The sequence below is a fragment of the Mytilus edulis genome, chromosome 3 (assembly GCF_963676685.1).
Source record: "Mytilus edulis chromosome 3, xbMytEdul2.2, whole genome shotgun sequence".
In the NCBI taxonomy this organism is placed as follows: Eukaryota; Metazoa; Mollusca; class Bivalvia; order Mytilida; family Mytilidae; genus Mytilus; species Mytilus edulis.
In genome coordinates, this window is record NC_092346.1 from 28,410,952 (window position 1) to 28,437,507 (window position 26,556).

At 31.5% G+C, this 26,556-nt stretch overlaps 1 protein-coding gene across 1 annotated transcript in view; it reads right to left on the reverse strand.

Annotated features, from left to right (window-relative positions):
- LOC139516150 (nesprin-1-like) overlaps positions 1 to 26,556 on the reverse strand; it is a 246,966-nt gene that overhangs the window by 145,181 nt on the left and 75,229 nt on the right. Inside the window, exons 42-66 of the mRNA XM_071306037.1 lie at positions 26,341 to 26,505; positions 25,591 to 25,914; positions 25,165 to 25,311; positions 24,603 to 24,767; positions 23,860 to 24,186; positions 23,198 to 23,515; positions 22,199 to 22,522; positions 21,565 to 21,717; positions 20,741 to 20,905; positions 19,687 to 20,013; positions 15,175 to 15,327; positions 13,961 to 14,449; positions 13,648 to 13,710; positions 12,387 to 12,539; positions 12,006 to 12,170; positions 11,398 to 11,724; positions 10,829 to 10,981; positions 10,495 to 10,521; positions 9,467 to 9,631; positions 8,685 to 8,711; positions 5,519 to 5,683; positions 4,370 to 4,846; positions 3,197 to 3,676; positions 2,514 to 2,678; positions 367 to 547 (exon numbers count right to left, since the gene is read on the reverse strand). Of these exons, the coding sequence (XP_071162138.1) occupies positions 367 to 547; positions 2,514 to 2,678; positions 3,197 to 3,676; positions 4,370 to 4,846; positions 5,519 to 5,683; positions 8,685 to 8,711; positions 9,467 to 9,631; positions 10,495 to 10,521; positions 10,829 to 10,981; positions 11,398 to 11,724; positions 12,006 to 12,170; positions 12,387 to 12,539; positions 13,648 to 13,710; positions 13,961 to 14,449; positions 15,175 to 15,327; positions 19,687 to 20,013; positions 20,741 to 20,905; positions 21,565 to 21,717; positions 22,199 to 22,522; positions 23,198 to 23,515; positions 23,860 to 24,186; positions 24,603 to 24,767; positions 25,165 to 25,311; positions 25,591 to 25,914; positions 26,341 to 26,505 (5,605 nt within the window). The remainder of the gene's footprint in view (positions 1 to 366; positions 548 to 2,513; positions 2,679 to 3,196; positions 3,677 to 4,369; positions 4,847 to 5,518; positions 5,684 to 8,684; positions 8,712 to 9,466; positions 9,632 to 10,494; positions 10,522 to 10,828; positions 10,982 to 11,397; positions 11,725 to 12,005; positions 12,171 to 12,386; positions 12,540 to 13,647; positions 13,711 to 13,960; positions 14,450 to 15,174; positions 15,328 to 19,686; positions 20,014 to 20,740; positions 20,906 to 21,564; positions 21,718 to 22,198; positions 22,523 to 23,197; positions 23,516 to 23,859; positions 24,187 to 24,602; positions 24,768 to 25,164; positions 25,312 to 25,590; positions 25,915 to 26,340; positions 26,506 to 26,556) is intronic.

A 26,556-nucleotide genomic window follows, 5' to 3' on the forward strand; every position in this document is an offset into this window, starting at 1 on the left:
TATACAATGTACTATCCTTGTATGACACTTACAGATTCATTTCTGCATATTCAAAATATTTTTCCATAAAAAACACCCTTATGAAAATTTTTGTTTTTAATATAATATATTTTACTTTATTTTCTCACAATAACAGACAGAAATTTCAAACTTAATATTCTTAGACTTGAAAAACAGGCCTGGTAAACCTAAACTCACATATTTATATTTTTACCATGGCATATTATAGGCAAAAAGAGTGAATTCTACTCCCCCCTCCCTTCCCCCCAAAAAAACCAGCTCAAATAAGTTAACCAGCCAAAAATAGTCCTTCCATGAAGTCTACTATATACAAGATTTTGTGTAATCCCTTTCTTTATAAATTACCAAGATTGTTTCTCAAGTCATCTCCATCAGCTACAAATCCTTCAAACTCTGAGGTCAACATAGATAATTCTTCTTTAATGAGTTCCTGCCCTTGGTTTGAGGTTTCAGGCAGTACAATTTCTCCTTTACCAATAGTAGCATTGAGTTTGTCTTTGCCACTGTCAATGTTTCCATTTAATTCCTAAAAATAACAAATAATACTTTAAAACTGAAAATACTAGGCAATATCTCTTCAAAGTTTTACAAACATTACAAAAGAGTAAAATATTCATAACATTTAAAATTAATCAACAACCAGATGCTCCGCAGGGCGCAGCTTTATACGACCGCAGAGGTTGAACCCTGAACGGTTGGGGCAAGTATGGACACAACATTCAAGCTGGATTCAGCTCTAAATTTGGATTGTGATTAAATAGTTGACACAGCATAGGTTTCTGACACAGAATGAATGTGGTCTAATGAACTTAAAAAAAATATGTTTGCCTTTGAACAATTCACTATGCTGTTGAATATTAATCCTCTAAAAAAAATGTTTGAAGAAATTTTCTTTTTATTTATGAAATCTGAAATGAAAAAAATTGACCCCCCAATTTTTTTTTCACATCCCCCTTTCCCTTATTTCAAAACTGATCTCAATTCAAATTTCTAATGAAGTTTGCAACAATAACTACTCATTTAAATACATCATAAAATATTAAAATGTAAAAAAAGTGCTTGTTATTACTGAATGGTAAAGATTGTTTTAATCTATCAGTTGGTAGTAATAGTGAATATACATTGTATATTGTATAAAACAATGATTTAAGTTGATTCAACTACTATTCTGGACAAAGAAAGATAACTTCAATTGAAATCCAATTGGAATTTCTTGCTATTGCACAATATTGTGCAATTAGATATTTCTTGCTATTGTGCAATACTGTGCAATTGAAAATATTTGCTATTGCACAATACTGTGCAATTGAAGATTTCTTGCTATTGCACAATACTGTGCAATTGAAGATTTCTTGCTATTGCTGAATACTGTGCAATTGAAAATTTCTTGCTATTGCACAATACTTAATATAATAATTTTGGATCCTGATTTGGACCAACTTGAAAACTGGGCCCATAATCAAAAATCTAAGTACATGTTTAGATTCAGCATATCAAAGAGGCCCAAGAATTCAATTTTTGTTAAAAACAAAATTAGTTTAATTTTGGACCCTTTGGACTTTAATGTAGACCAATTTTAAAACGGGACCAAAAATTAAGAATCTACATACACAGTTAGATTTGGCATATCAAAGAACTCCAATTATTCAATTTTTGATGAAATCAAACAAAGTTTAATTTTGGACCCCGATTTGGACCAACTTGAAAACTGGGCCAATAATAAGAAATCTAAGTACATTTTTAGATTCAGCATATCAAAGAACCCCAATTATTCAATTTTTGATGAAATCAAACAAAGTTTAATTTTGGACCCTTTGGGCCCCTTATTTCTAAACTGTTGGGACCAAAACTCCCAAAATCAATACCAACCTTCCTTTTGTGGTCATAAACATTGTGTTTAAATTTCATTGATTTCTATTTACTTAAACTAAAGTTATTGTGCAAAAACCAAGAATAATGCTTATTTGGGCCCTTTTTTGGCCCCTAATTCCTAAACTGTTGAAACCAAAACTCCCAAAATCAATCCCAACCTTTCTTTTGTGGTCATAAACCTTGTGTCAAAATTTCATAGATTTCTATTAACTTCAACTAAAGTTATAGTGCGAAAACCAAGAAAATGCTTATTTGGGCCCTTTTTGGCCCCTTATTCCTAAAATGTTGGGACCAAAACTCCCAAAATCAATCCCAACCTTCCTTTTGTGGTCATAAACCTTGTGTTAAAATTTCATAGATTTCTATTCACTTTTACTAAAGTTAGAGTGCGAAAACTAAAAGTATTCGGACGACGACGACGACGCCAACGTGATAGCAATATACGACGAAAAAATTTTCAAATTTTGCGGTCGTATAAAAATTAACCTTACTCACATATTGGCAGCTATGTATGAAAATTTACTCTTTCAGAAAGACTTAAGCTTTGACATAATACAGTGATAATAGCTTTCCATAAAATACAGAAATATCTGTTTATTAAAATTTCACATCTTTTATACCTGTAATTTCTGTATCTGGGCCTCTATGGCTGTCCTATCACCACGAACATCACTACAGAGATTGAGTCTGTCTACCATAGAGCTTAGCCATTCAGAACAATCCATGAATGTATCTCTATAGATCTGATGGTCTTTTACATTCTTCTCAGTCAGTGCCGACAAATCCTACAATTCAATTAAACTTGCCATTAATTAAACCTTCCAGAATGCCTACAGATCTGTTTGTGAAATTTGCTATATATTCATTGAGATCTCTAGTTTTTGCTTTTAATAGTAAAATGTTAAAATTTCAACTCCACAAGTAAATATTTAGAATGGTTGATTGATTGATTTGTGTTCAATGTCACTTTTAACACTATTGTGCTATTTTGTGGTTTACATTTTTTATTGGTTGAGAAAGCAAATGTGCCTGGAGAAAACCATGACCTTTGGTAGGAAAACTGAAAATCCAAGTCAGGCACACCTTTGACATGCAGGATCCAAACTCACAACCTCAGTGTTGACAGGCTTGTGATACAGATGCTCGACTACTTAGACCACTCAGCCACCAAGACCCCATTGAACTTCGGGAAAACTGCACTCTGTTACTGAACCATTTTAATTTGTTTTTCTTATTTCCTTTCTAGATTGATGCTCAAGCTAGTCATATAACTGGTTTGGTTTATGTTACATCTCTAACTTACCTTTACTTTGTTAAGAAGTTTCTCATATTTGGTAACCAGTTGTCTGATCTGGTTTCCTAAGTTTGTATCTTTACTGGTTTGTTTAAGATTTTCTGCTTTGTCATTCAGGTTGTCAATAGTACTCTGTTGACTGTTGATATTTAACTGTAGGACCTTGACCCTTTCAAACTGTAACTTTTTCTCCTGTAGAGTGTTCTGCAATTGAGACTCTGTTTGTAGTTGAAGTTCAAGGTCATTGAGCCAACGATGAAGTTGTTCAATACTATCATCATACACAGTCCATTGTGCAAGAGTACCGTCCAGTTTGGTTTTAAGTTCATTAAGATCACCAGAGAGAGCATCATACTCTGCTTGAAGACCCTGCATCTCACGTCTGAGATTATCTCTACCAGGGACAGAAGTATTTGGTAGGACGATCTGTAGGTTGTCAAGGGCTATCTGGAGCATGTGCAGTCCTTCATCTTTGTCAGATGTAAGTTCCTGTAATATAAAATCACAGATATATATGATTTTCATTTCAATAAAGTATCAAAAATACAGTAGAAACCAATTAATAATTAATGAATGTACATGCAAGTTATCAGTTCTAAGTTAAGTGTTTTAGCAACTATTTATAACTCTGTTATCTGTTGACATCCAAATTGCTCAAGTATACATGAGGATGCAAGTAGCTTTATCAAAGCAATTTTTATTCCCGAAACAGATTTTATTTTTGTAACAACTAAATTCGAATTGACTCCTTGTAAAAAAGATGGACGGTCAATGTTGTCATACACACTTGATTCTAATTGATCAACTATAAACTTTTTTTTTTATCAAAGATATATCACTGAGCTTCTGTCCAATGAGTAAAGACAGTCCAGTTAATCTTGTTTGTATTACTGTGCTTTTGACAGATCTGATTACTATCTTCTACAAAGAGAGGTACAAATGTGTGGTACTGTAAACCAACTAAATTTCGCGAGCGATTTATTTTCGTGAGTAAAAAAATAACGCGAAATTAAATCGTCGCGAAAAGGAATAACTTGGATCTTTCCCCATCAAACTACATTAAGTAAATAAGAAAATCGCGAAATTAAATCGCCGCGAAGTTGACTAGCTGGGTATAAACGCGAAATAAAGTATTTGCGAAAATAAGTTGGTTTACAGTATATATGATGTTAGTTGACAAACCTGGACTTCAGAAAGCCTTTCTTGTACAGCCTTCCTATCACCACTAATGTCAGTATGAGCCTGTAATTTGTTTCTCATCTCCTGTAGCCATGATTTACATTGGTTGAAGGATTCATTGTAAGCCTGGTGGTCCAGAACATATTGTTCCCAACGACGACACAATTCCTTTACGTTGACATACACCGTCTGGTATTTTGTACTGAGTTGTGATGCTTGACTGATCACACGAGTGTCGGTACTGACACGGACTAGATCCTGGGCTGCGTCACTCAGGGCATCGATATCGCCCTGATGGTCGAGTAGTTCACGATGAATAGCCTTCAATCTGTCTATCTGTACCTGTTTGTCTTTGAGTGTAGCTTTAAGCTCTATTTCTCTTACTTTGGCTTCCAAGTCTTTCAGCCATGCTGAGACTTTTTCTTGCCATGCATCAAATTCTTTCCATTGTCCCATACAGTTTTCAAGATCAGTTTTTGTCTGCAAATAGGAAGAATAACATTGAAATCTAACTTACTGTTTTGACCTTAAAAACAAATTTTGAAGTACATTAGCAGATGAGCATACACATTTTGACTTTTTAGGTTTTGAGGATTAAGTATTGGGTTAAAAACTATAAAAGACAAGAATGCTGACCTGTATATCAACATGTCAATGAAACTTGACAAATTCCACTCTGAAGTAACTGTATTATAACAAAGTCAATGTAGGTCTTTCTTTGAGATATTATTGTGTCTGGGAGACCCAATTGATGCCTCCACAGATGCAAAGTGTTATTTTAAAATACAGAAAGTTGAGCATTGAAACGCACCTCTTATGCAAGTAAATACTCCAAAAAATGACAAAGTTCAACATCTCCTAAACGAGCAAATGTTAATGAAAATTCAAACCTTGACTACATGTACACCTTAAATTATATGTTCAAACAGACAGCAATGTGATAACTTTCTAGGATTCAATTTGTAGGAGTATTCATGCCCCAAAAGTTGTTGTGTGGGCATTAAAATAATCTATTGACTAGTTTTTGTTTTAGGCATAAGTGAACATTAATTTTTGAAAGAATAAGCTATATCTGAAGAATATGTAGCCACAACACCATCAAAATTAAAAATAACTTCAAATATCAGTTTAATCCTAGCTTTGAAAACCCACCTTCTGCAGAGCATTAACAAAAGCATCCCAGTCGTCCCGGAGGGCATCAGTTTCTCTGATGATAATGTCTTTACCCTGGGGAGCTGTGCTAGGTAGTACTCTCTCTGCAAGACTTATACAGTTCTTGACCTTGGGTTCACCTTCCATCTTGGTAGCAACAATGTCCTAAAAAAACATGACAAAAAAATCAGTAAAAATGTTACGGTAAAGTAAAAATAATATCATGCAATTTAGTGGCAGGCTGTTGCTTCATTCAGGGAACAAAAAGCTTAAACATAAAATCTGAAAAATTTTGTTAGATTTTTTTTACAAAAATTATAACTGATTCAGTCATGCAAGGAAAAGCCGGGAAAAAAATATTTCTTTTCAAAAGTACACCAGGACTTTGAATATTTATATGCTCAAAACAAAATAGCCACATAAAATCATTCAAATAACATCAATCAAGGAATTATATTAGCCATTATAATTAAAAAAAAGAATAATTACAAGGGCATGCAAATTTTCATGCAATAACATGCAATTGAGGGAGTTTACCGACTAGCAACTAATAGTAAAAACTTCATTTAGATTTAATTCTAATTCTATTCCATTAAGTTCTGAATTGAAGAAGTCCTAATCTTCTTGATTAAACTATTAAACCCACTAAAATTTGTAATGTTGGTCTAGCATCGATAATTCATTTTTACGTCTTCTAACAGTTTTTTACAGGATTGATTCTACTGTAAAAATTGAACCAAACTAACACCCACTCGACTATTCTAGCACTACAACAAATCTAAACATAAAAATCCTAGTTTTTCCACTCTGCATTTACACTACGAAATTGAAAAAAAAAACACTGTTGAAATAATATTCAATGTTGCAAAATGAAAAAAAAATAAATCTACTTTAGTTGCCTTCTAGAGCCATTTTAAATTCCATTTTTACTGCATCAACGGTTTCTGATAATCTAAAAATAGCAACACACTGCTACTACTTACAGACGTGATTTTGTCAATGTCTTGATTCTAAGGTGAAAAATGTGCAAATAAAAAATACTGTATCGCTGGCTGTATAAGGTAAAATAGCCAAGGACAGGTTTGCAAGACTAAATACGGATTTTTTGTGTTATTTAAATTTGCTGTTACAAAATATTAGAAATTATTATAAATTAAGGAATGTATCTCCCTCATGCAAAGCTCTGATTCCTTTCACGAATTTGACTATACTTTTTGGACCTTTTGGATTATAGCTCTTCATCTTTTATATAAGCTTTGGATTTCAAATATTTTGGCCACGAGCATCACTGAAGAGACATATTTTGTCGAAATGCGCATCTGGTGCAACAAAATTGGTACCGTTGATTTTATTTGGAAGGTTTTTTTTTTTTAGTAAGCTTCCCATCCTGCTCCAAACAGATCTATTTTTAGTTAAAAGGTGTTCCTACATGCAAAAAGCATCAAACAAGTATTTTTTTCATTGAAAAAACCTGATGTAATAAAGCTATGATGACATTTCTCAGACAAAATATTAAATTTTGCCACCCTTTAAATTATGTAGAACCGACTCTCTTTATATTTCAAAAGCTGAAATCTGTATGGGAAATTTCCCAGAAGGAAGCATTGATGTTTATCCGCAGTTTTCGTAATCGAACTAATTACCAGCTATAGTGTATTCATACAAAAAAATCATGCAACAACTGGCACATGCAAACTAATAGAGATAAGAAAAGATCATGTGATCAAGGATAAAAAAAAATAAACTCTTAATACAAAATTGGGCAAAATGTTTCCTTTTTTGGGAAGAACTTTATAGCCTTTCAAATTGAATCAATAACTCCTAAATGCAGAAATAGTCATCAGAGTTGCGTCCTCAAACTATGATTTTATCCCTAAAGACATTTAGAAATGGCAGCGCAAATTTGTGGAAATAAGGTCATCCATTCATTGTGTTTCCTAGATACAAACAATTATATATATATAGTGTATATGACAACCACTACTGACCAATTTATTCTACTGGTGAATTTCTTAAATCTGTTATCAAACTTGCAGATATAAAATGTGTGTTCCCAAAACCTTATGTTCAAACCAATCCATATAAAGTGTTTATCTGTTTTCACACTCATGGATATTAAATCCTACCGATAATTGATAGTATAAAGAATCCAGCTATAAAGAAATGAAAAAAAAAATCTTTGAAACACACGAAACACGGAACACACAGGGAAATGTTTCACACCAGGGGGAAAAATCCCACTCAGAAAATAATACTTTTTGGAAAACAATGAGTTTTAATTTCACAAAAGTTATTTGGAAATATTTTTTTAGTATTTTAATATACTTTTCCACACAGAAAATAAAACTTTTGGGAAAAAGAAGAGGTTTTATTTCACAAACTAAATATTATTTGGAAATATTTGTTTTTTTATTGTCTTTCACCAAGGTTTATACTTTTCCACACAAAAAATAATACCTTTTCTCAAACATGAAGGTTTTATTTCACAAATATTATATGGAAATATTTTTTGTATTTGTCTTATACCAGGGAATATACTTTCTCCACACAGAAAATTATTTTTTTGGAAAAAAATAGAGTTGGTATTTTACTGATGATTTGGAAATTTTATTTGGGGTATTTTCTTACAATACACATATAGGATAGTTAGAAGCTCTAAGGATATCACTACAAAAGAATGGAAACTCAATAGAAAAGTCTATAGTGAACAACTTACACAACGTCGCTGTTATCAGAACAGAACATAGAAAACCAGTGTTAGATTTCAGACTATACATATATTTTTTACACAAACAAGTTAAAAGTCACAATCATGCAAAAATTTCTCAATTCTTAGTAAATATATTTAGGTGACTCACATACATACATGTACATACAACAGATCTTTTTAAGATAATACAAACAATCCGAAAGTATTCTGAATGGCAAAATACTCAATTTCCCACCAAAAATATTTTTATTTCTGACGAAAAATCTCGCATTTTACCACTCACGACAGCCTCTTGGCAAGTTAAATATTATCATAAAATTTTTATTAAAAATTAACATTGTCAAGATGTTATCAGCCACAGTGTATTCACATTATTTTGATTATAATATTTCATAGATATATATTGGTTTTATGTGCTTGTACAAACCCACGCCGCACCCCAAAATTGATGCTTACACTTTTAATTAGTCCTGTGTAGTAAGTCTGTAAGCAAACATTTTAATTATAACATAAGCAATATATTTGGGACGTGCTCACAAAAGCAAGGTGACAAGTTTACAAATTTTGAACAAGTCAACATATTATTTTACATGGAAAGATATAAATCTGGGAATTTTTTGCAGTAATAATTTTGAAATAAAAAAAATATTTCAATAAAAAAATAATTCCTAAAATTAAGTTATGAAAAAACTTTCTTATAAAAATTTCTTGTGAAAAGTAACCTCATAAGCTTAAAATAATTACTATAGTATTTATAATTTTAGGGGTCATACCTAAGTAAAAAAATTAAAATACTGTAAATGTGAGACTTTCATAAATATTAATTCCCTTATCTAGAAGAGTCATTGAATATATAAATTCTAAAAGATAAGGAGGAAATATTTAATCAAGAATTGTTCTTAAATGAAAGATAGACCTATAAATATGAAGATTTCTAATGAATATATACAATAAAGAATGAAGCCACATCAATCTTTTTTGGATTTTCCTGCATAAATTTGGATACAAAACACTTATTTAACCAAACTCAATCCAGTAAACAAAATTGCCCAATTTTTTGAATTTGAAAACCAGCCCATCTTTTAGTAAATTAATAAAATAGCTATAATTCCCTCAATAATTAATCTAGCAAGACCTCTGAAAGTCCTATATCTTTTTATCCAGTGAACAAAAATCAAATTGATGTGGCCTAATTCTAATTTAATAATAGTCTCTAAATAAAACAAAGCAATAGCTACCTGTATTTTGTCCAGTCTGTTCTGGATGGTATGACGATCACCAGACACATCAGAACACATGGAGAGTTTCTCACGTATACCATTCAACCATTCGATACAGTTATTGTAAGCATCATTGTACTGTTGATGGTCAGCAACAAACACTTCATATTGTTGTACACGCTCCTATAAATTTGAAGATGAGGTTAAATACATGTGATTTTTGTAAAAAAAAATCCTTTATCAAAAGATATGCATTCACCATAAGATATTTTCTTATAATTATAATATCTATTTAAATAAACTTACAGCTGTTCAAATCAAAGGACACAGTTCACTCAGGCACAATATGGCCTTGAATTCAGTTTAATTATAAAATATAAAATAATCCACTATTCGTTTCATAAATGGATCTATTTCAAAAGCATTAAGCTAGGTTAAATGAACATAGGTTCATTATAAGCTCCAAAGTCTGCACATTCTGTATATATCATCAGAATAGTATCATTTAGTGCATTTTTTGTGCAAAAAAGCATGAAGAAAACTTTGTCTGCAACATACTTGTACAATCAAAAATTCTGTTATAGAATGGTTGTTTTAAAATATTGATACATTGTATTGAATCCCTTCAAACCCACCCATGCATGCAAACTGACCGTGCAAGAGCTGTATAGCCAGTCAAGGTCGTTAAAACTTCCATCATCATCACCCATGCATCTATGGGAAGTGTTAATAGTAATATATAAACCAATATTTTACAATTGTCTCTGTTATGGATCCAAACGAGAACATATCCATGCTAATATAAATTCCAAGACCATAAAATGTTACATTCACTATTGCCTATTCCAAGACCAAATTATCAAACATTCTCTATTTAATATTCCAAGACAAATAAAATAACGTTCTCTATTTAATATTCCAAGACCAAATAAATTAACATTCTCTATTTCCTATCCTGCTACTTAAGTCTACTTAACAAAAAAAGCAGCAATTATTTCAAATTTGGATGCTAAAGAATGCTGACAAAATTTCTACAAATTACTCACTTCTATCAACTTTGGAAAATCTTTCATCTAATATATATATAAAATATTTAACAATCTTGACTCAATATGATACTTTCATATTAATTTTCATTCAAGTCATAAATAAATTATTTTTCATGAACTCCAAGCCCCCTTTCCCTAACGTGTTGTTTAGCCATATAGAAAACTTACCAATAATTTGATTTATGCAACACTTGTACTAATTTGATTAAAATATAAATTATTTTGAAGTATATTTTGAACAATACCATATCATATATCTATGTTTATTTCAAGTGTAGACTGATTCATCAGTATATAATGCAAGATAGTTGTACCTTTGCTTAAAACTAACCTTGGCAGATGTACAGAGTTTCTGGTATCTTGTTCGAGCCTGAGTTACAAACTTTGTAAGGTGAGGGTCACTGCTACTCTGTACGAGTGACTGAGCCTTGTCATTAACGCTTTCAATGACTCTCTGATAGGATAACACGTCTTGATGCAAAACCTATAATCCACAACAAATGTAAAACTAAAATTCTTTACAACAAACATCCATGCTTCTAACTTGATTCCTTAAAAAAGTATGTATATCTGAACAGAATTTCAAATCATAGAAAAAATACATGCGTTTACCAACATACAGCATTGCACATTTATTTTTTGAAAACCAGAAAACTAAATTTTTTAATGGATGTAAGAATAAGATGAAAATCAATTGCTAAGTAACTTAAGCAAAATGACAATATTCTTTAATCATTCATAATGCTCTGCATGCAACACATAAAAACATTGTTTTTTGAAATTATATTACTAAAATTATTTCATTGCTTAAATAAATCAATTTAAATCAATAAATTGAGCATACAAATTAAATTAAATCCTCACATTTATTTAAAGTTTCAGAACAGAACGATACACAACCTTATAGTTCTGTAGCTGTGTCTTTTTCTCCTCAAGAGTTGACCGTAAAGGTAATTGTCCCTCTAATTGTGACTCCATATCTCTAAGCCAGTGTTCCACCTGACCATAGCTATCATCAAATGATGTCCATTGTACGAGAGCTACTTCTAGTTTACGTTGGGCTGCTGACAGGTCATCAAAAAGACTCTCCCAGCCAAGTTTCAGTTGACGTAATTCTTGTCTGATTACTTCCCTTCCTTCAGCGGCAGTGTTGGGGTACAATCTTTCACCAGATTCAATAACATTGTTCAGTTTACCAAAGCCTGTATCTCGTTCAACAGAGAGCTCCTAGAAATGAAAAAAATTCACATGTTTTAACAATTCAATGGATGCTTAATTTACACATTAACATAAAAAAAAAATCTTTTAAAATTAATAAAATCTCATACTTTTAATGACCATCATCTTTGAGAATATAAAGATAGTTTGGTGTTGTTGTTTTTTAATCGTCTGATCATTTACTAATTTTAAATGAATCTGCTATATTTTTTGTCCGTAATGAAGATGTTAGATTTTTCTCTTCTCTTCTTAATTACTAGTATCCTTTCACCGATTTTGACTGTAATTACCTGTATTTTTTCAAGTCTGTCCTCAAGGTCATTCCTATTACCAGAAGTATCAGCACTCTGTCCAAACTTCTTCCTGGCTTTAGTTAACCACTGACTACAGTCAGCATGTCTGTCTCTATACAGTTTATGATCTGCAACGTTCTGCTCACATTTCTTCAGATTTTCCTGTAAAAAAAACCATATGTAAAATGTAAAATAAATTTTGAGTAATACCAAAATGTAACATTTTCATCAATATTGTTTCCTAATAATGTAAAAAAATTTACACATAATACATTTTTAAATTCAGATTGCAAGTATTTTAATAAAGTTATTATTAAAGAAAATTGGATCATATTTTACTTCCTCCTTTCTTTAAGAAGATTAGAAATATTATAATACCTTAACAGTTTGTTGTAGGGTTTGGTATCTGGAAACCAACTGTGATATTGAGGTTGCTACACGGCTTTCTCCAGTCAGCTGTTGTAATGTTTGTCCATCATCTGAAAACTGATCAACTTCTCTTTGGTGACTACGCAGGTCTTGCATCAACTCCTGTAAAATTGAAAAGCAAATTTTAGAAAATACTTGTTACCATTTTTCATATTGTCATAAAGAACAAATCTTAAATCACTTAAAACACACAAAATGACTTAAGTTGTACTGATTTATTAGTGAGAAAAAAACCTAATCTATTCTTCACATATTGCCTTAGATTAATCAGAGATTTGTAACCACATATGAGACTGTACATGCAAAAAATAATGTTTTCTCTCCGAAAAATCCACCGAAGTCCATTTAAAAAATAATTGCCTATTATGTCTAAAGACATAAGGTCACTAACTAATTTTGTTTATCAATATATATATGAAGATATAACCCCTTATTTAATCTTATACACATCAGGAATTAAGTTCTCATAACCATCCTCCAAGTGAAGCAAGATAGTTTATACATTTTCTAAACTAAAAATTCAATTTAAAATCTATATAAGAATTCATAAAAACATAATAGTCTTTAACCAATTATAAAAATTCAGTGAAAACATAGAACAATAAAAGTGCATTCTATCACAATTGGTGTAATAACACAAAATCAAAACAGAATTCAAAAGCATGTGCATCTGCAGAATGTTCATAAAGATTTTTAATAAAACATTTATAGCAAAGATGTTAATTAATCCTAGGAATAGGCATGACATATTTGCCACTGGACACAAAAAAAGCAACAATCATTCAATAAATTTGATTTCTAACTGAAATTGTTAACTTATGTTTACCGCTTAATCTTATAATCTGTTCACAAGATTTCTTGCATGTGGATAATTTTATTTCATTGCAGCTGTTAAAAATAAGTTAACAGCTTAGTGCTTCTGTTTTAAATAGATTCAGCAACCGTAAGAATTGTATTGACTATTTTCAAGATTTTTTTCAATAAAAAATAAAGGAATCTGTTATGCATACAATAAGCTTTAGTCAAGATTTAAATGTCTTCATGTGAGACATTATCAGGTCTTCGTAGATCCTAGTCAATAATGAGATTGTTAACAAGCTGCAAATCAGTTTGTAAGCCTAAGAAAAATAATAAAATAAATTAAACTGAAGTTTGACAAAAACTGTGAAGGAGCCAGCTTTGTGCCTTCACCATATATAAAACATCTTACTGATTCTAATTGTGAGAATTCTTCCAATTCGTGACGGAATTCTACAATGTCTTCAAGATATTCCTAGAACAATGGCATTGATGCATATAAAATCCATAAAATACCTCCGTGTTTTTTCAAAGCATATTACATTTGAATAAATAAGCATTTAAAATATTCAAACTACAAAATATTTAAGCAACTTCTAAAAATAATTTGAATTTTCTCAAAATAATTCAATTGAAATTTAATTACACAGCCAAATATAATTATTTCAAAGCTTAACATCAGAAATAGTTGATGTTATCATTTGGGAAAATATAAGTCTGCATACCTGGTATCTAACAAGCTGATGTTGTTTATCCTCCACAGTAGATTTGAGAGGAAAGTCCTTGACCTTTTTCTCCATGTCCTTGACCCAGTGAGAGATTTTCTCATGCTGCTCCTCATATTTGATCCAATGTTCGATAGCTCTGTCAAGATTATCATGAAGTGACCTAACTTGTGTTGTGTAATTTTCCCAGTCCATTTTAAGCATGTCTAGTTCTTGCTGTATGCCCTGACGACCTTTGAGGGCAGTGGTATCCATGGCTTTAGCACCTTTTTCTTCCACCACACTTATTTTGTTAACATTGTCAGGTATTTGAGCCAATAATTCCTGGACTCTGTCAAATTTGTTTTGTAATGTATGTCTGTCACCGGAGATATCAGCACACATGCCGACCCGATCTTTCATCAAGGTCATCCAATCCACGGCTGCTTGCAGGGAATCATGGTACTGTTGATGATCGTAAACATTACGTTCACATTGTTGTATTGTGTTCTGAAATTAAAGATAGCATATCTTCATTAAGGATGTACTTAGGTGAGGTTTTGGAATTTGTGTCAAATGTTCGGACTCCTTGGTGTTTTTCCATATAATACAATGTAAAATATTTTGCCCCATAACACCCATTTATTTTTTCATATAAGACTTAGTAGCTCATGAAAGGTCATTTACCAAAATTTTAGAAGATTCTTAATTTTCTTTCTTTTGTTTTGAGAACTTATAATACCAATGCAAATATAAGGTAAAAGTCCGAGTCAGCCTTTTCCCGCCATTTTTTAAATCTCAAATATCTCGAAAAGGAGGTCCATGACCTATCAATATTTTTAGCTTATTTTTATCCTTAATTGATGCTCTATCAACTTATAGTATCAATTTTAACTTCTTAATTTATTAATTTTCACCTAACCTCACCTAAGTACATCCTTAAAAATATTCACCTTTTTGTATCAAATCATGATTTTGAAATATCAGACTTGTTACTGAAAAGCTATATTACATTTATTATAAGTTTAAATCAGCAATACACTTTTTCCACTTGCGCTCAAATTTCATGTCAACGTGCAATTGGTTTTCAATGTCTACAAATGAAATTGATACAATATCAGATTCTTTTAACGTTTTTTTTTTTAATATTTTAAGGATGTTTAAAGCAGTTTATCAAAAATATAAAAGATAAAAGATTCTAGAGATTTAATTAAGTGTTCAAGAACCATACAAACCTTAGCAGTCTGACAAAGATCTTCATATCTAGAGTTGATATCAGTGATGAAGGCAGCTACTTCAGGGTTATTTGTGCTGTGTAGTACACCCTGGGCTTTCTCTATCACAGAATCTACAAGTCTCTGGTGGGATGTAATGTCTGATAGTACAGGCTGTAAAATATATAAATTAACATTGATTATAATATAACAATAGAGGAATACAGTTAAAGACATAAACAAAATTCTGCTACGTAAAACATGGAAATTATAGATATTTTCCTTTATTTATACATTAAAGGGAAAATTCGCGATTTTTTACTTATGGTTTAAATATGTTCATTATGACAAAATATATATATTCACAAAGTTTTATCGCTATATGTCCAGTAATAAAGGAGAAATTCAACAATTAATGAAATTTTTTTAACTACTTCCTGTAGGTCGTGACGTTTTCTCCTGGTTTTTGCATGCCGGGATTTAAAATACAATCAGTAAAAGTCTTGGTTTTTAATGATATTTAAACGTAATCGTAAGCGCGCCGATGACTTATGGTTTATCTAATAAACATCCGATAATAAGAAGATAAGACGCACAGACGTGCAATTGTACACATTCCTGAGATAAATTTTCTATGTTAAACGTATATATTCGAATTATTTTAGTAGACAACCAAAAAAGTTATAAATTTATTAATTAATGCATTTTCGGACTGATATATGAGGTGAACAAATTAAAGTACAATAATCTGTAAAGACAATATGTTGGTGTACTCTTATTGACCATTTACTATCTCTGCTTTGACTAGATTTATACGATGTGTGTATTCACGGTTCTGTGGCAAATTGAATACTCTTAGATGGCTTGTTGAAAGGTAAATTGTTATTTGCACTTCGGTATTTAACCACGGCTCTAGGGCACACCTTGCCAGGTGTGACTGTCTATTCGGATCAGTGGATTATAAAACAAGGGAGCATTCAATATACACATCTATAATACTAATTCAAGTTTCAAGTTTGTTACAAATAAAAATAGATCGCCGTGGAATTATTTAATTATATTTGCTGTATCATTTATTTCAATTCAAATAAATTAATTTACTAAGTAATAAAATTTAAACAATTTTCGGTTAAGACGGGAAACTTAATTCATGTGTCAGAATGAAATGATATACACCTCTTGTCCTTGATGTATGTCTCATTAAAAAGGGGGAATTAGAAATAGCTTTACCAAAGCATTTTGATTTTCTTTATTAGGCAAAAAATGTACGAGAACACATACATTTAGACTTTTGAAAGCCATGTATTAATGTATATCTGAAACTATCTGAAGATAAGTAGATAAATCTACCGAAGCGGAGTATAATATGTACGAACAAAGAAAAATACTTTTGTTTTTAAATCTTTGCACATTCATGATTAATTATTGTTATCTATTACTCATTTAATTACTTAATTGGTACCTACAATATGTCTACCGCTTGGCATTAAAACTCGGTGTAGTAGGAAGGGTTTTATTACATATACTAGATTATATTATTTGGATGAGGATTTGAGCTATCATATAAAACACATTTATTAGTTAACTACATTCGAGCCCAAAGGATATTAACTTAAATGATTCAATTAACTTTACTCACATATTACTTATATTTCTATCTTATGATTTTTGCGTGCTTGTTTTTATAGAACAGTTTATATATGGTCCAAAAATTTATCATAAATAAAAATATCTTGTTCGGAGAATGATAGTACTATAACAGTGGTTCCAGTCAGTCAAAAGAGTCAGATTTTGACGAGTATGGTCATATTGGGTACGCACTAGAGCCAGGGTATACCGAAGAAGAGCTCCATAAAATGGAAGCTGCAGAAAGTTCCCGAAATCAAGATATCCTTAGCAACCATCGCTAGTTTTTAAAACACAGATTGGTGTTCGTGTACTAACTGCATACTTATGCCGTTATTAACGGAATGTCTATGTTGCCACTAATTTACTCTCTTTGATCGTAATATTGAATTGGGTGAATGCATAAGTAACAGCATCGATTTCATAACAGTTTGTCTGAACCCGGTTGTTCTTGAAACTAACTATATAAGTTTTTTTTAAGTACAATCGTATTCATATTATACATGTTAAATGAATGAACAAATATTAAACCTATCTGTTTATTGTTTTCCGTCCATGTCTGCTCATCGCCAGAAATAAAGTTTGTCGCACGAAAAAATGGTGTTAATTCCAGAGTCAAAATTTAAAGAACTTATTTTCCATGTTTTCTGGTATTGTTCGAAAGAGAATTGACCTAACAGAAGAATTACTATCTTAGGCTGTCAGTAACACATGTAGAGTAGTGGGTCGTTGTTGGACATGCAAAGCTTATAAAGTGTATCATCTGTTAAATTTGCAGGTCACTGAAAGGGGAAGTTCCATACGGAAGTAGGTTTTGAGATTGATTTTTTTTTATATCCAGTGACACATTTTACATGCGTATTCTTGAACGTTTGATACATCATTTACTCTCAAATTGCAAAAAACGAAAACTTCCACTTGTATTTATAGTATTTGTTGAAATAGTCCTCGTCTCACAACGTATAATACTCTATCTATTTGACCAACGATGTTCAAAAACAAAAGACAGCGAATTTTATGTCATCTTTCCCTATTTTTGAATGTAACTTATAAGGCTGTTCAACTGGCAAGAATACCGCCAGAGACATATATACATGTCTCTGATACCGCTAAAGCGAACAAGCAGTTTATTCTTTAAATTGCTATCATATCACGGCAAGAAAGAAAATAAATCCCGAAATTGATTTGAAACTTTAATACTCAATAGTTTTCCTAGAAAATACTCACACCCCTTTGGGATTATTAGTGTACGTCCAGTTGCATATATTTTACATGAATGTCGGAACAATTGTGATGATGACGAATTTCTTCCTTTATTCGAGAACAATCTAATTGATACATAAAACTGGGATTTTACTATGTTCATAACTTCGATGAACCAAAGCAAGATATATATCGACCTGTATTTAAATCAAACTGGTTCTCTTCTTCTTCTTCTTCTTCTTCTTTTGGTATACAATATAGTCTGATACATGTATATATTTTAAATTGCACTATAGTTCCGTTACTTTCTATTCAGGCGTATAAGCCAACATCGACAAGTGCGTACATTTTTTAAATCAATATTTTTGGTATGTACCAGTCTGTCCTTTACTATAATTGACAAATTACATTTTCCCAAATTAACCCTCGGAAAAAATATGTATATAGATTTTTATTTCTTCAAATCTTTTTTTTTTTTTTGTGGTATTTTTTATATTTTCATAAATAATATTCTTTACACCAGAAATGTTATTTATAAACAAGCGTACGAGTTAAATTATTGGCATCATATCACTTTCGGACACACAAGACAGAGATGTGTATTATACACCTGATAGTTCAAAATGGAAAGTTATAAGTCTGCCGTGTACACTGATCAATACCTACAGAAGTGAAACGATGCATGAACTTGCAAGCCCGACAGGAAATCGCTTGAATACCCGGACGTGTCACCTGAGTCCTCACACCCATCACAGTACCTTTGGGAGTAATACCTTTAGCCATGCTGGTGATCAGATGAGGAAAGATCCGAATTTATTTGAATAAAGTTTATTACTTTAAAGAATTATGAACGAATTAGATTTTTGAAAACAATTTTCACGGAACACTTATTTATTATTTGAACTGTGACTCTTTAACTAATTCCAATATTAACAGTTTAAAAATAACAGATATATAATAATGGTCATTTAAAAAAAAATAAGAACATTTTCCGTATCAAGTTTATAGTTAGTCAGATAAAACAATCGTACGATTGACAAGATATCGACACGCAATTACGACTACATCGGTTACTGTAGTTTTGGTCCTTTGTGTTTTATAGACATATCGTGATTATAATCGTAGAAAATGACAAGATGGCGGAGCGTAGAAAATTGATACTCAAATTTTAAAATCGATGTTGATCTCTTATCTAGCGGAATAAAACTTTAATATCTATAAATTTGAGCCTTTTTATACAGAATGGACATAATATCAATTTTTGATTTTTTTGCGAAGTTTCCCTTTAATGAATTAAAGAAGACTAGAATAGAGTTGACTTATTATTCATACAAAAATTGATACAAGTAATACCTTTCCATGTAGCTGTATTTAAAGATCTTATGAAGTAATTTAAAATAAATATTCTATTAAGAAACCATAATTTTTATCCTAGGTATTAAAACTTTGAAATTATCACTCATTTATCATCGTCTCATGGGTTTTCATGCTACTAAGAATGCATTATGACTTCTCAGTTTCCATTGATTGATTGATTGTTGGTTGCTTTACGCCACATTAGCACAACAAGGCTATATCAGGGCGACTTCCATTGAAAAAGCATGCATAATTCATATGATGTACAAAAACATATGATCTGACCATACACTATAAAATTTAAAAATAATATTTCTTTTAAAATATTTTGATTCTATACCATCTTACCCTGAGGTTTTGTAACTGCAGACGTTTTTCTTGTAATGTATTCTTCAGATCAACATCAGCCCTCAGTGCAGCCTCTGTATCTACCATCCATTTCATCAGCTGATCTTGTCCATCAGCATATGAGGACCATTGCATCAAGAATGAGTCAACCTTCCTCTGGGTATCAGACAGACCAGTAAACAATCTATCCCAGTCCTCCTTAGCTGTGCGTAATTCCTGGCGAACCTTTTCACGCCCACCAGCAGCAGTGTCTGGGTAAAGTTTCTCTCCTGCTTCAATGGTGGCATTGAGTCTCTGAAGGCCATGATCTTTTTCTGCCATTAACATCTACAATGATGAGAAAAAAAATTAATAAGACTTCAGATATAAATATTTGATCTGTCAAAAAAAAATTAAACTTTGATTTTCGAGTAGGTAGGAGAACTAACAAAGGTTCAATAATCTGTTTTAGTTCATATTTGATCATTCCTATGTAGAGCTGTTCTAGAAATCTAGTTTATAAAAAAACTCCTTGTTTTTTTTCTTAAAATTAGAGCAGCAACAGATTTTTGTATTTTCTTCACAGATTTTCTGACATATTAATGAAAATTATCTTAATAATCAAAATATTTATTGACAAAAAATTTAATTAAAAATACAAAGTGACAGATAATAAATATTAGGCCATATTTGACAGCAATCTAATAGTAAATTTTTATTTGGTCTTAATATAAATTCAGCAATATTTGTTCACCTGTCAGTAATTCATAAATATCAAATTACTCTTTTTGATAACTGAATAAATTGTGGACACAGATAAATGTCTAGCATGTTTGACTTCATTACAAACTTGCTGTAAAACCAGGTTTAATCCACCATTTTCTACATAAAAATTATGTGTTTGAGCTTTTGATTCAGCCATTTAATTAGAGACTTTCTGTTTTGAATTTTGAATTTTGAATTTTCCTCAATATTTTTGTGATATTTCTTTTTGATTGAACAGATGCTATCTACACCAACATCTCATTTTTACATTAGTCATGGCAGACGACACAAAATTGATTTTGTTATATACCTGTATTGTGGTTCTCCTTTCCTCCATGGTTTCTTGGTCAGCAGCAGATTGTTGGCAGTTGTCCAACTTGGCATCAGCTTGTTCTATCCAGTTATTGAACTCTGCCAATCTGTTGTCATATCCTTGGTGGTCCTGGGCATATTTCTCCCATTTACTTATCAATTCCTAGAATAGACATACAAACTGCAATTAGTCTAGAGAACATGGAAATTTCAAAAATGCAAATAATAACCCTTATTGATCCTCTTTTTTAATACTTTAAATTAAGTGAATAGGTAGTTTCAAGTTTTGTAATTATGTATAAATGCAAAAGTTGTCTCATGCAATTCAAATACACTTTATCACCATCTTTCATTCACTATGGGTGGATATCACAAAGGTCCTCATTAAATTTTGACATCAAAATACAAAAGTTCTATGTCATATAGGAATAGTAATTGTTGTATGTCATCAAAAGTTCAAACGTCATAAAAAACTCAGGTCAAGAGTAGCAGATTCCTAAATAGGGATAAAGTCAACTTCTTTCTTTATCTTTTTTAAATATAGTAAAAATAACTCTTCATTGTATCTGTTTCTCTTTTCATATACTGTAAACCAACTTATTTTCGCGAGCAATTTATTTTCGCGACTTTCGCGAGTAGTAAAATAACGCGAATATTAATCGTCGCGAATATGTAATACTTGGATCATTCCTTATTGAACTACAGAAAATCGCGAAATTAAATAGCCGCAAAGTGGTCTAGGAAGGTTAAAACGCGAAATTAAGTTGGTTTACAGTAATCTCAGAGTTTTTGAGTTTATAAATTTGATGTTACTCAACCTACCTTGACTTGTGAGAGTAGTCCTCTATATCTGTTGGTGAGTTGTGACACTTGTGTACTCAGTCTGGCGTCTGCACTGGTGTGCATCAGATTCTGGGCATCGTCTGTAAATCTATCAATCTCTGGCTGGTGAGACAAAATCTCTTCTCTTTGTTTCTGAAATAAAATAGCAGATTACATTTTAAATCATGGTGGTAAACTTTTATTGTTACCTATACCCTAGACACATGGTCTTAAGAGTTTTAATAAAGTGAGGTACCCAATAATCTAAATACATGAGTGAAAATATTATTGTTTCTTTTTTAAAATCTTCTTTATGCATCATAGTCAACTAAAATAGCAATATGTGTGCAATGGACACAATGCCCTTTCTCACTATCAGATTTAACTTTTCAGTCAATCATAAAATCATGGTAAAAAACAAATTTGGTAGATATTCATAAAGCACATTATAAAGATCAAATGTTCTTGAGTAAAAAGTTGATGTAAACATAACTTCATGTTAAACTACATTCCAACAAAACTTCAACCTGATATGAGACAAACAAATAGACAAAAGTATGGATGCAGAACCAAGAAAATTTAAACCACTTTACTATTGTTGACAAGGCATAACAAAAATCTAATTTTAACTTACCTTGAATCTTTCCACTTGGGTTTGTTTCTCTTTCAGTGTGGACTTCAATTCATAATTCTTGACTTGTTGTTCCATATCTTTAAGCCAAGAGGAACATACAGAGAACTTGGACTCAAAGTCTCCCCATTGTACCATTGCAGTTTGTAGGTCTTCCTCTGTCTGTTGTATACGGGCCAGATAATCCTCCCATTCAGACTGGAGGTGGTCAATATCACGTCGTAATACTTCACGTCCACGTTGGGATGAATTTTTGGTAGTCTTTTCACAAAGTTCTTTTGTAGCTTTCAATTTCTTTTCTCCATCTCCAACCTTCTCTGCACACTCCTGTTTATGAAAGAGATTAAATTAAAAAGGTGTTTGAAAATTTAACATGCCCCATAACATTAACCTCATGAAAATGATAATCCATTAATTTTCTGAACATAACTATATTAAATAATTGATCTTCTACATCTATTAAGTCTTAAATCTTAACTTAAGGTGGTACCCAACACTTTCACTAAAATTAATTTCGCTCGTTTAATTTTCATAAAATTTTGACAAAGTATTTACTTTGACCCTTTGACAAAAATATACAAAATTTCATAAAATTTTAACCAACCATTTTGTCAGAAATATTACACTGGTTATATAGCAATTTGACAAACACTAATTTTGATCATTGAGCAGCTTAATATTCCCTTAACAACACAAAGTAATTAAAACGTTAAGCTGATTTTACAGAGTTATCTCCCTGTAGTGTTAGGTACCACCTTAAAGCAAAAACATTTTTTTAATGGCAATGATTTCTTTTCATAGCTTTTATAACATAAGTAAGCAGCATTATGAATAAATCTACCTTGTGAAATTGAAAAAAAAAAATTTTGATAAAGTTTACCCTTGTGTAAACACTATTTTACTGTGGAAAAAAATAACACCTACATTACAAATATGACAGTTTTGATAAAATTGGAAAACAAGTGAATTATCAATTTTACAAATTTTTCTCCTAAGTTGTACCTTGACTCTTTCTAGTTTATTCTGCAGTGACATCTTATCACCAGACGTATCAGCACATAGTTCGACTTTCTCTCGTGAGGAGTTGAGCCAGTCCTGACAGTCCTGATACATATCTTGGTATTGTTGATGGTCTTTCTGTGAAGCCTCTAGTTTGTCTAACATCTGTTTAGATGTATCACATAATTTCTCGTATTTGGTCTGCAATTCTCCAACAAATTTAGCCACTTTAGCAGAGGGTGTGGACTGTGATAAGTTTCTAGCCTTGTCCAGTAAATTGTCCATCACATGTTGTCTAGATACAATATCTTGATGCAACACCTAAAAGGCAAATGAAATATAGATAAAAATATTATATTCTATTATAATGAAACTCTTGCTAAGTTTTGATATAAGGTAAATATTGTATTATGAATTTTTTTATCAATAAAATATTCTTTCTAACTATTTGAATAAACTACATTTGCCAAATTTTTTCAAGATTTTTACAATTTTACAATTTTTTTATGAATGACTTCTTATCATGTGAATTTTTATTTCCATGTATTCATAGGTATTATATAGATCTCTTTCAACTACCTTTATTGCTGGTAATGTGATCTTTAATTTGAAAAATACTGTATTATCATGTAACTTTTACTAAAAGCTGATATCTATCAATTTACCCTGTGATTTTGTAACTGAGCCTTTTTATCTGGCAGGGTAGCTTTCAAGTCAGTATCCTCTCTCAGTTTGATTTCAGTATCGAGAAGCCATTTCTGGAACTGTTCAAAGTTTTCATCATAAGAAGACCATTGTAATAAGGTAGTGTCAAGTTTACGTTGGGTTTCTGACAACACATCACAACCCTGTTCCCAGTGTTCCCGGAGACCTCTCAGTTCCTGACGGATGATATCACGTCCCTCTGAGGCTGTGCTGGGATACAGTTTCTCACCACATTCTACAGTGTAATGTATTCTGGTAGCTCCTTGGTCCTTTTCAGCCACAAGTTCCTAAAATAAATAACAAATACAGACTTATATTTTGTTTATTTTCAATTTTGAAGCTCTAACTATCAATTGAGGTAACTTCTATAATAAGTCACTCCTATTCCTAATTTTGAGTCTATTAATTTTAAAGTAAATTTTTAAATTTTAAATATCAAAAACAAGATAAAAGAGACATGGAAACAAAATGCATACTGTATATTAGAAACTCTTGCACTTTTTAATAAACTTAAATAACTTGAAAATACAGCTACACAGACAAAAGTTAAAAGCATTATTCGTGTCAATATATAATTCAGAACACTAGCATGACCAGTTTCTCACTTTCTAATATTGTCTCAATGATTAAAGATTTTAATTTTGCATATATTATCCCCAATGGGTGCTCTCATCAAAGGAGGATAATACAGAAGAAACATTACCTGTAGCTTAGAGAGTCTGTCCTCCACATCATGTTTGTCACCAGCCATATCAGCACAGACCTGTAGTCTCTGTAGTAAGGTTCCTAACCATTCAGAACATTCACCGAAGTTCTCTTGGTAAGTCTCATGTTCTAGTGCATGGTTACGTAGCTTGCCAATTAAATCCTACAAAGGACAGATGAATATTTTGATTATTATGATCTATTATGTATCATAAAATGTATCCTAAAATAAGAGATAACTGTCGTGTATTTTAATTACTGAAATGGTGAATCAATTTACTCTTATATGCATTCAAATCATGCAAACTATGTTAGATTTTTGTTTATTCCTTACAGTGCAAACCAACTCCACAACAAACCAAAAATTAAGTTAATCTTTAAATCTTTACCAAAAATTGCTCAAATTCTTACAAACTATGTTTGATAGTCATTTTTCCACATACAGTACAAACAAACTTTAAAACAAACTAAAAATAAAGTGTATCTGAAAATCTATCCAAAATGGTTCAAGTTCATACAATAAGAAGTTTCAAACAGAAGCAATATTTGCAGATACTTACATTAAGATTGGTCTTGGCTGTCTGGTATCTGGTGGACAGTTGTGAACTGAGACTGATCAGTCGGGAATCTGAACCCTGAACCTGGGATGCCATGTTCTTCAAATCGTCAAACTGACCTTGTCTTGTGTGAACATCATTCTGCAAGGCCTGAAAACAAACATATCAAGTTACGTCTTTGACTTATGTTAAAACAGGGATTATATGTAAGAAGTAGCTCTAACAAATTGTCAAATGAATATGACAGCTAATGCCCCTTTTACATGAAAAAAGTTGATAAAAGTAAAATATAAGTGACCACTTGCAAAAAATCAGTGAACACATGAACAGTTTAAAATGTAATCCTAAATGAACAAAACATAATGTGAACCTTTAGAATCTTAAATTAATAGATGCTGATAGAATGAAGTAAACAAAAAGACAACTTACTTTGTATTTTTCAACCTGAGCTTGTTTTTCAGGTAGTGTTGATTTCAGTTCAAGGTCTTTAATCTGAGCCTCGACATCTCTCAACCATCTGTTCAGGGACTCACATGAACCATCATAAGCCTGTAAAGCTTGGATAGAGTGAGTCAAGTTTTGTTGTGTCTCTCCCAGTCTGGTGGCTAGTGTCTCATAATCTTGTGTCACAGACTCCAGTTCACCATTGATGTGAGCCTGTCCTTGTCTGGCTGTCTGTGGTAATGTTTTCTCTCCCTGAACATGAGTTGCTTTCACTTTCTTTTCTCCATCTCTCAAAGAGGTCATCAGGTCCTGTAAGTATTTTGTAATTGTATAGCAAAAGCAAACTTTTAAAATACTTCAAATTCCTTACATATAATCATGAAACAGGTCAATTTTAAGTTTAAGTAACAAGTTTACCAAACATTGTAATACTGATAAAAGATTTATAAAAAATTTGTCTTATGATCTACAATGTCTTTTAACCAGCAATACACATGGAATATATCGTTAACCTCTTGTCTCATGAGTTGACTACTGCTCTTTTACTTTGTAATGCTCCCAGCTACTAATAAATTCAAAATCAAACTAAACTTTTTCAGAGAGCTAAGACTATCAAATCAATCACAGCAATAATTTTCACCCTCATCCATGACTTATAAATTTATAACATAACCTAACACTTTGAACTAAAGTACATTTTTCTCTATAAAAAAAAAACAGAATTAAATTGCGTACCTGGACTCTGTCAAGTCTGTTATTCAATGCTTGTTTATCTCCAGTGACCTCAGCACACACAGTGAGTTTATCTTTAGTCGAGGTCATCCAATCACGGCACTGCTGATGAGCATCATGATAAAGTTGATGCTGGTCAACATGTTCCTCAGCAGTTTTAACTTGATTCTAAAAATAAATAATTCACATAAGTTATTTAGAATGCTTATTGTTTGAACC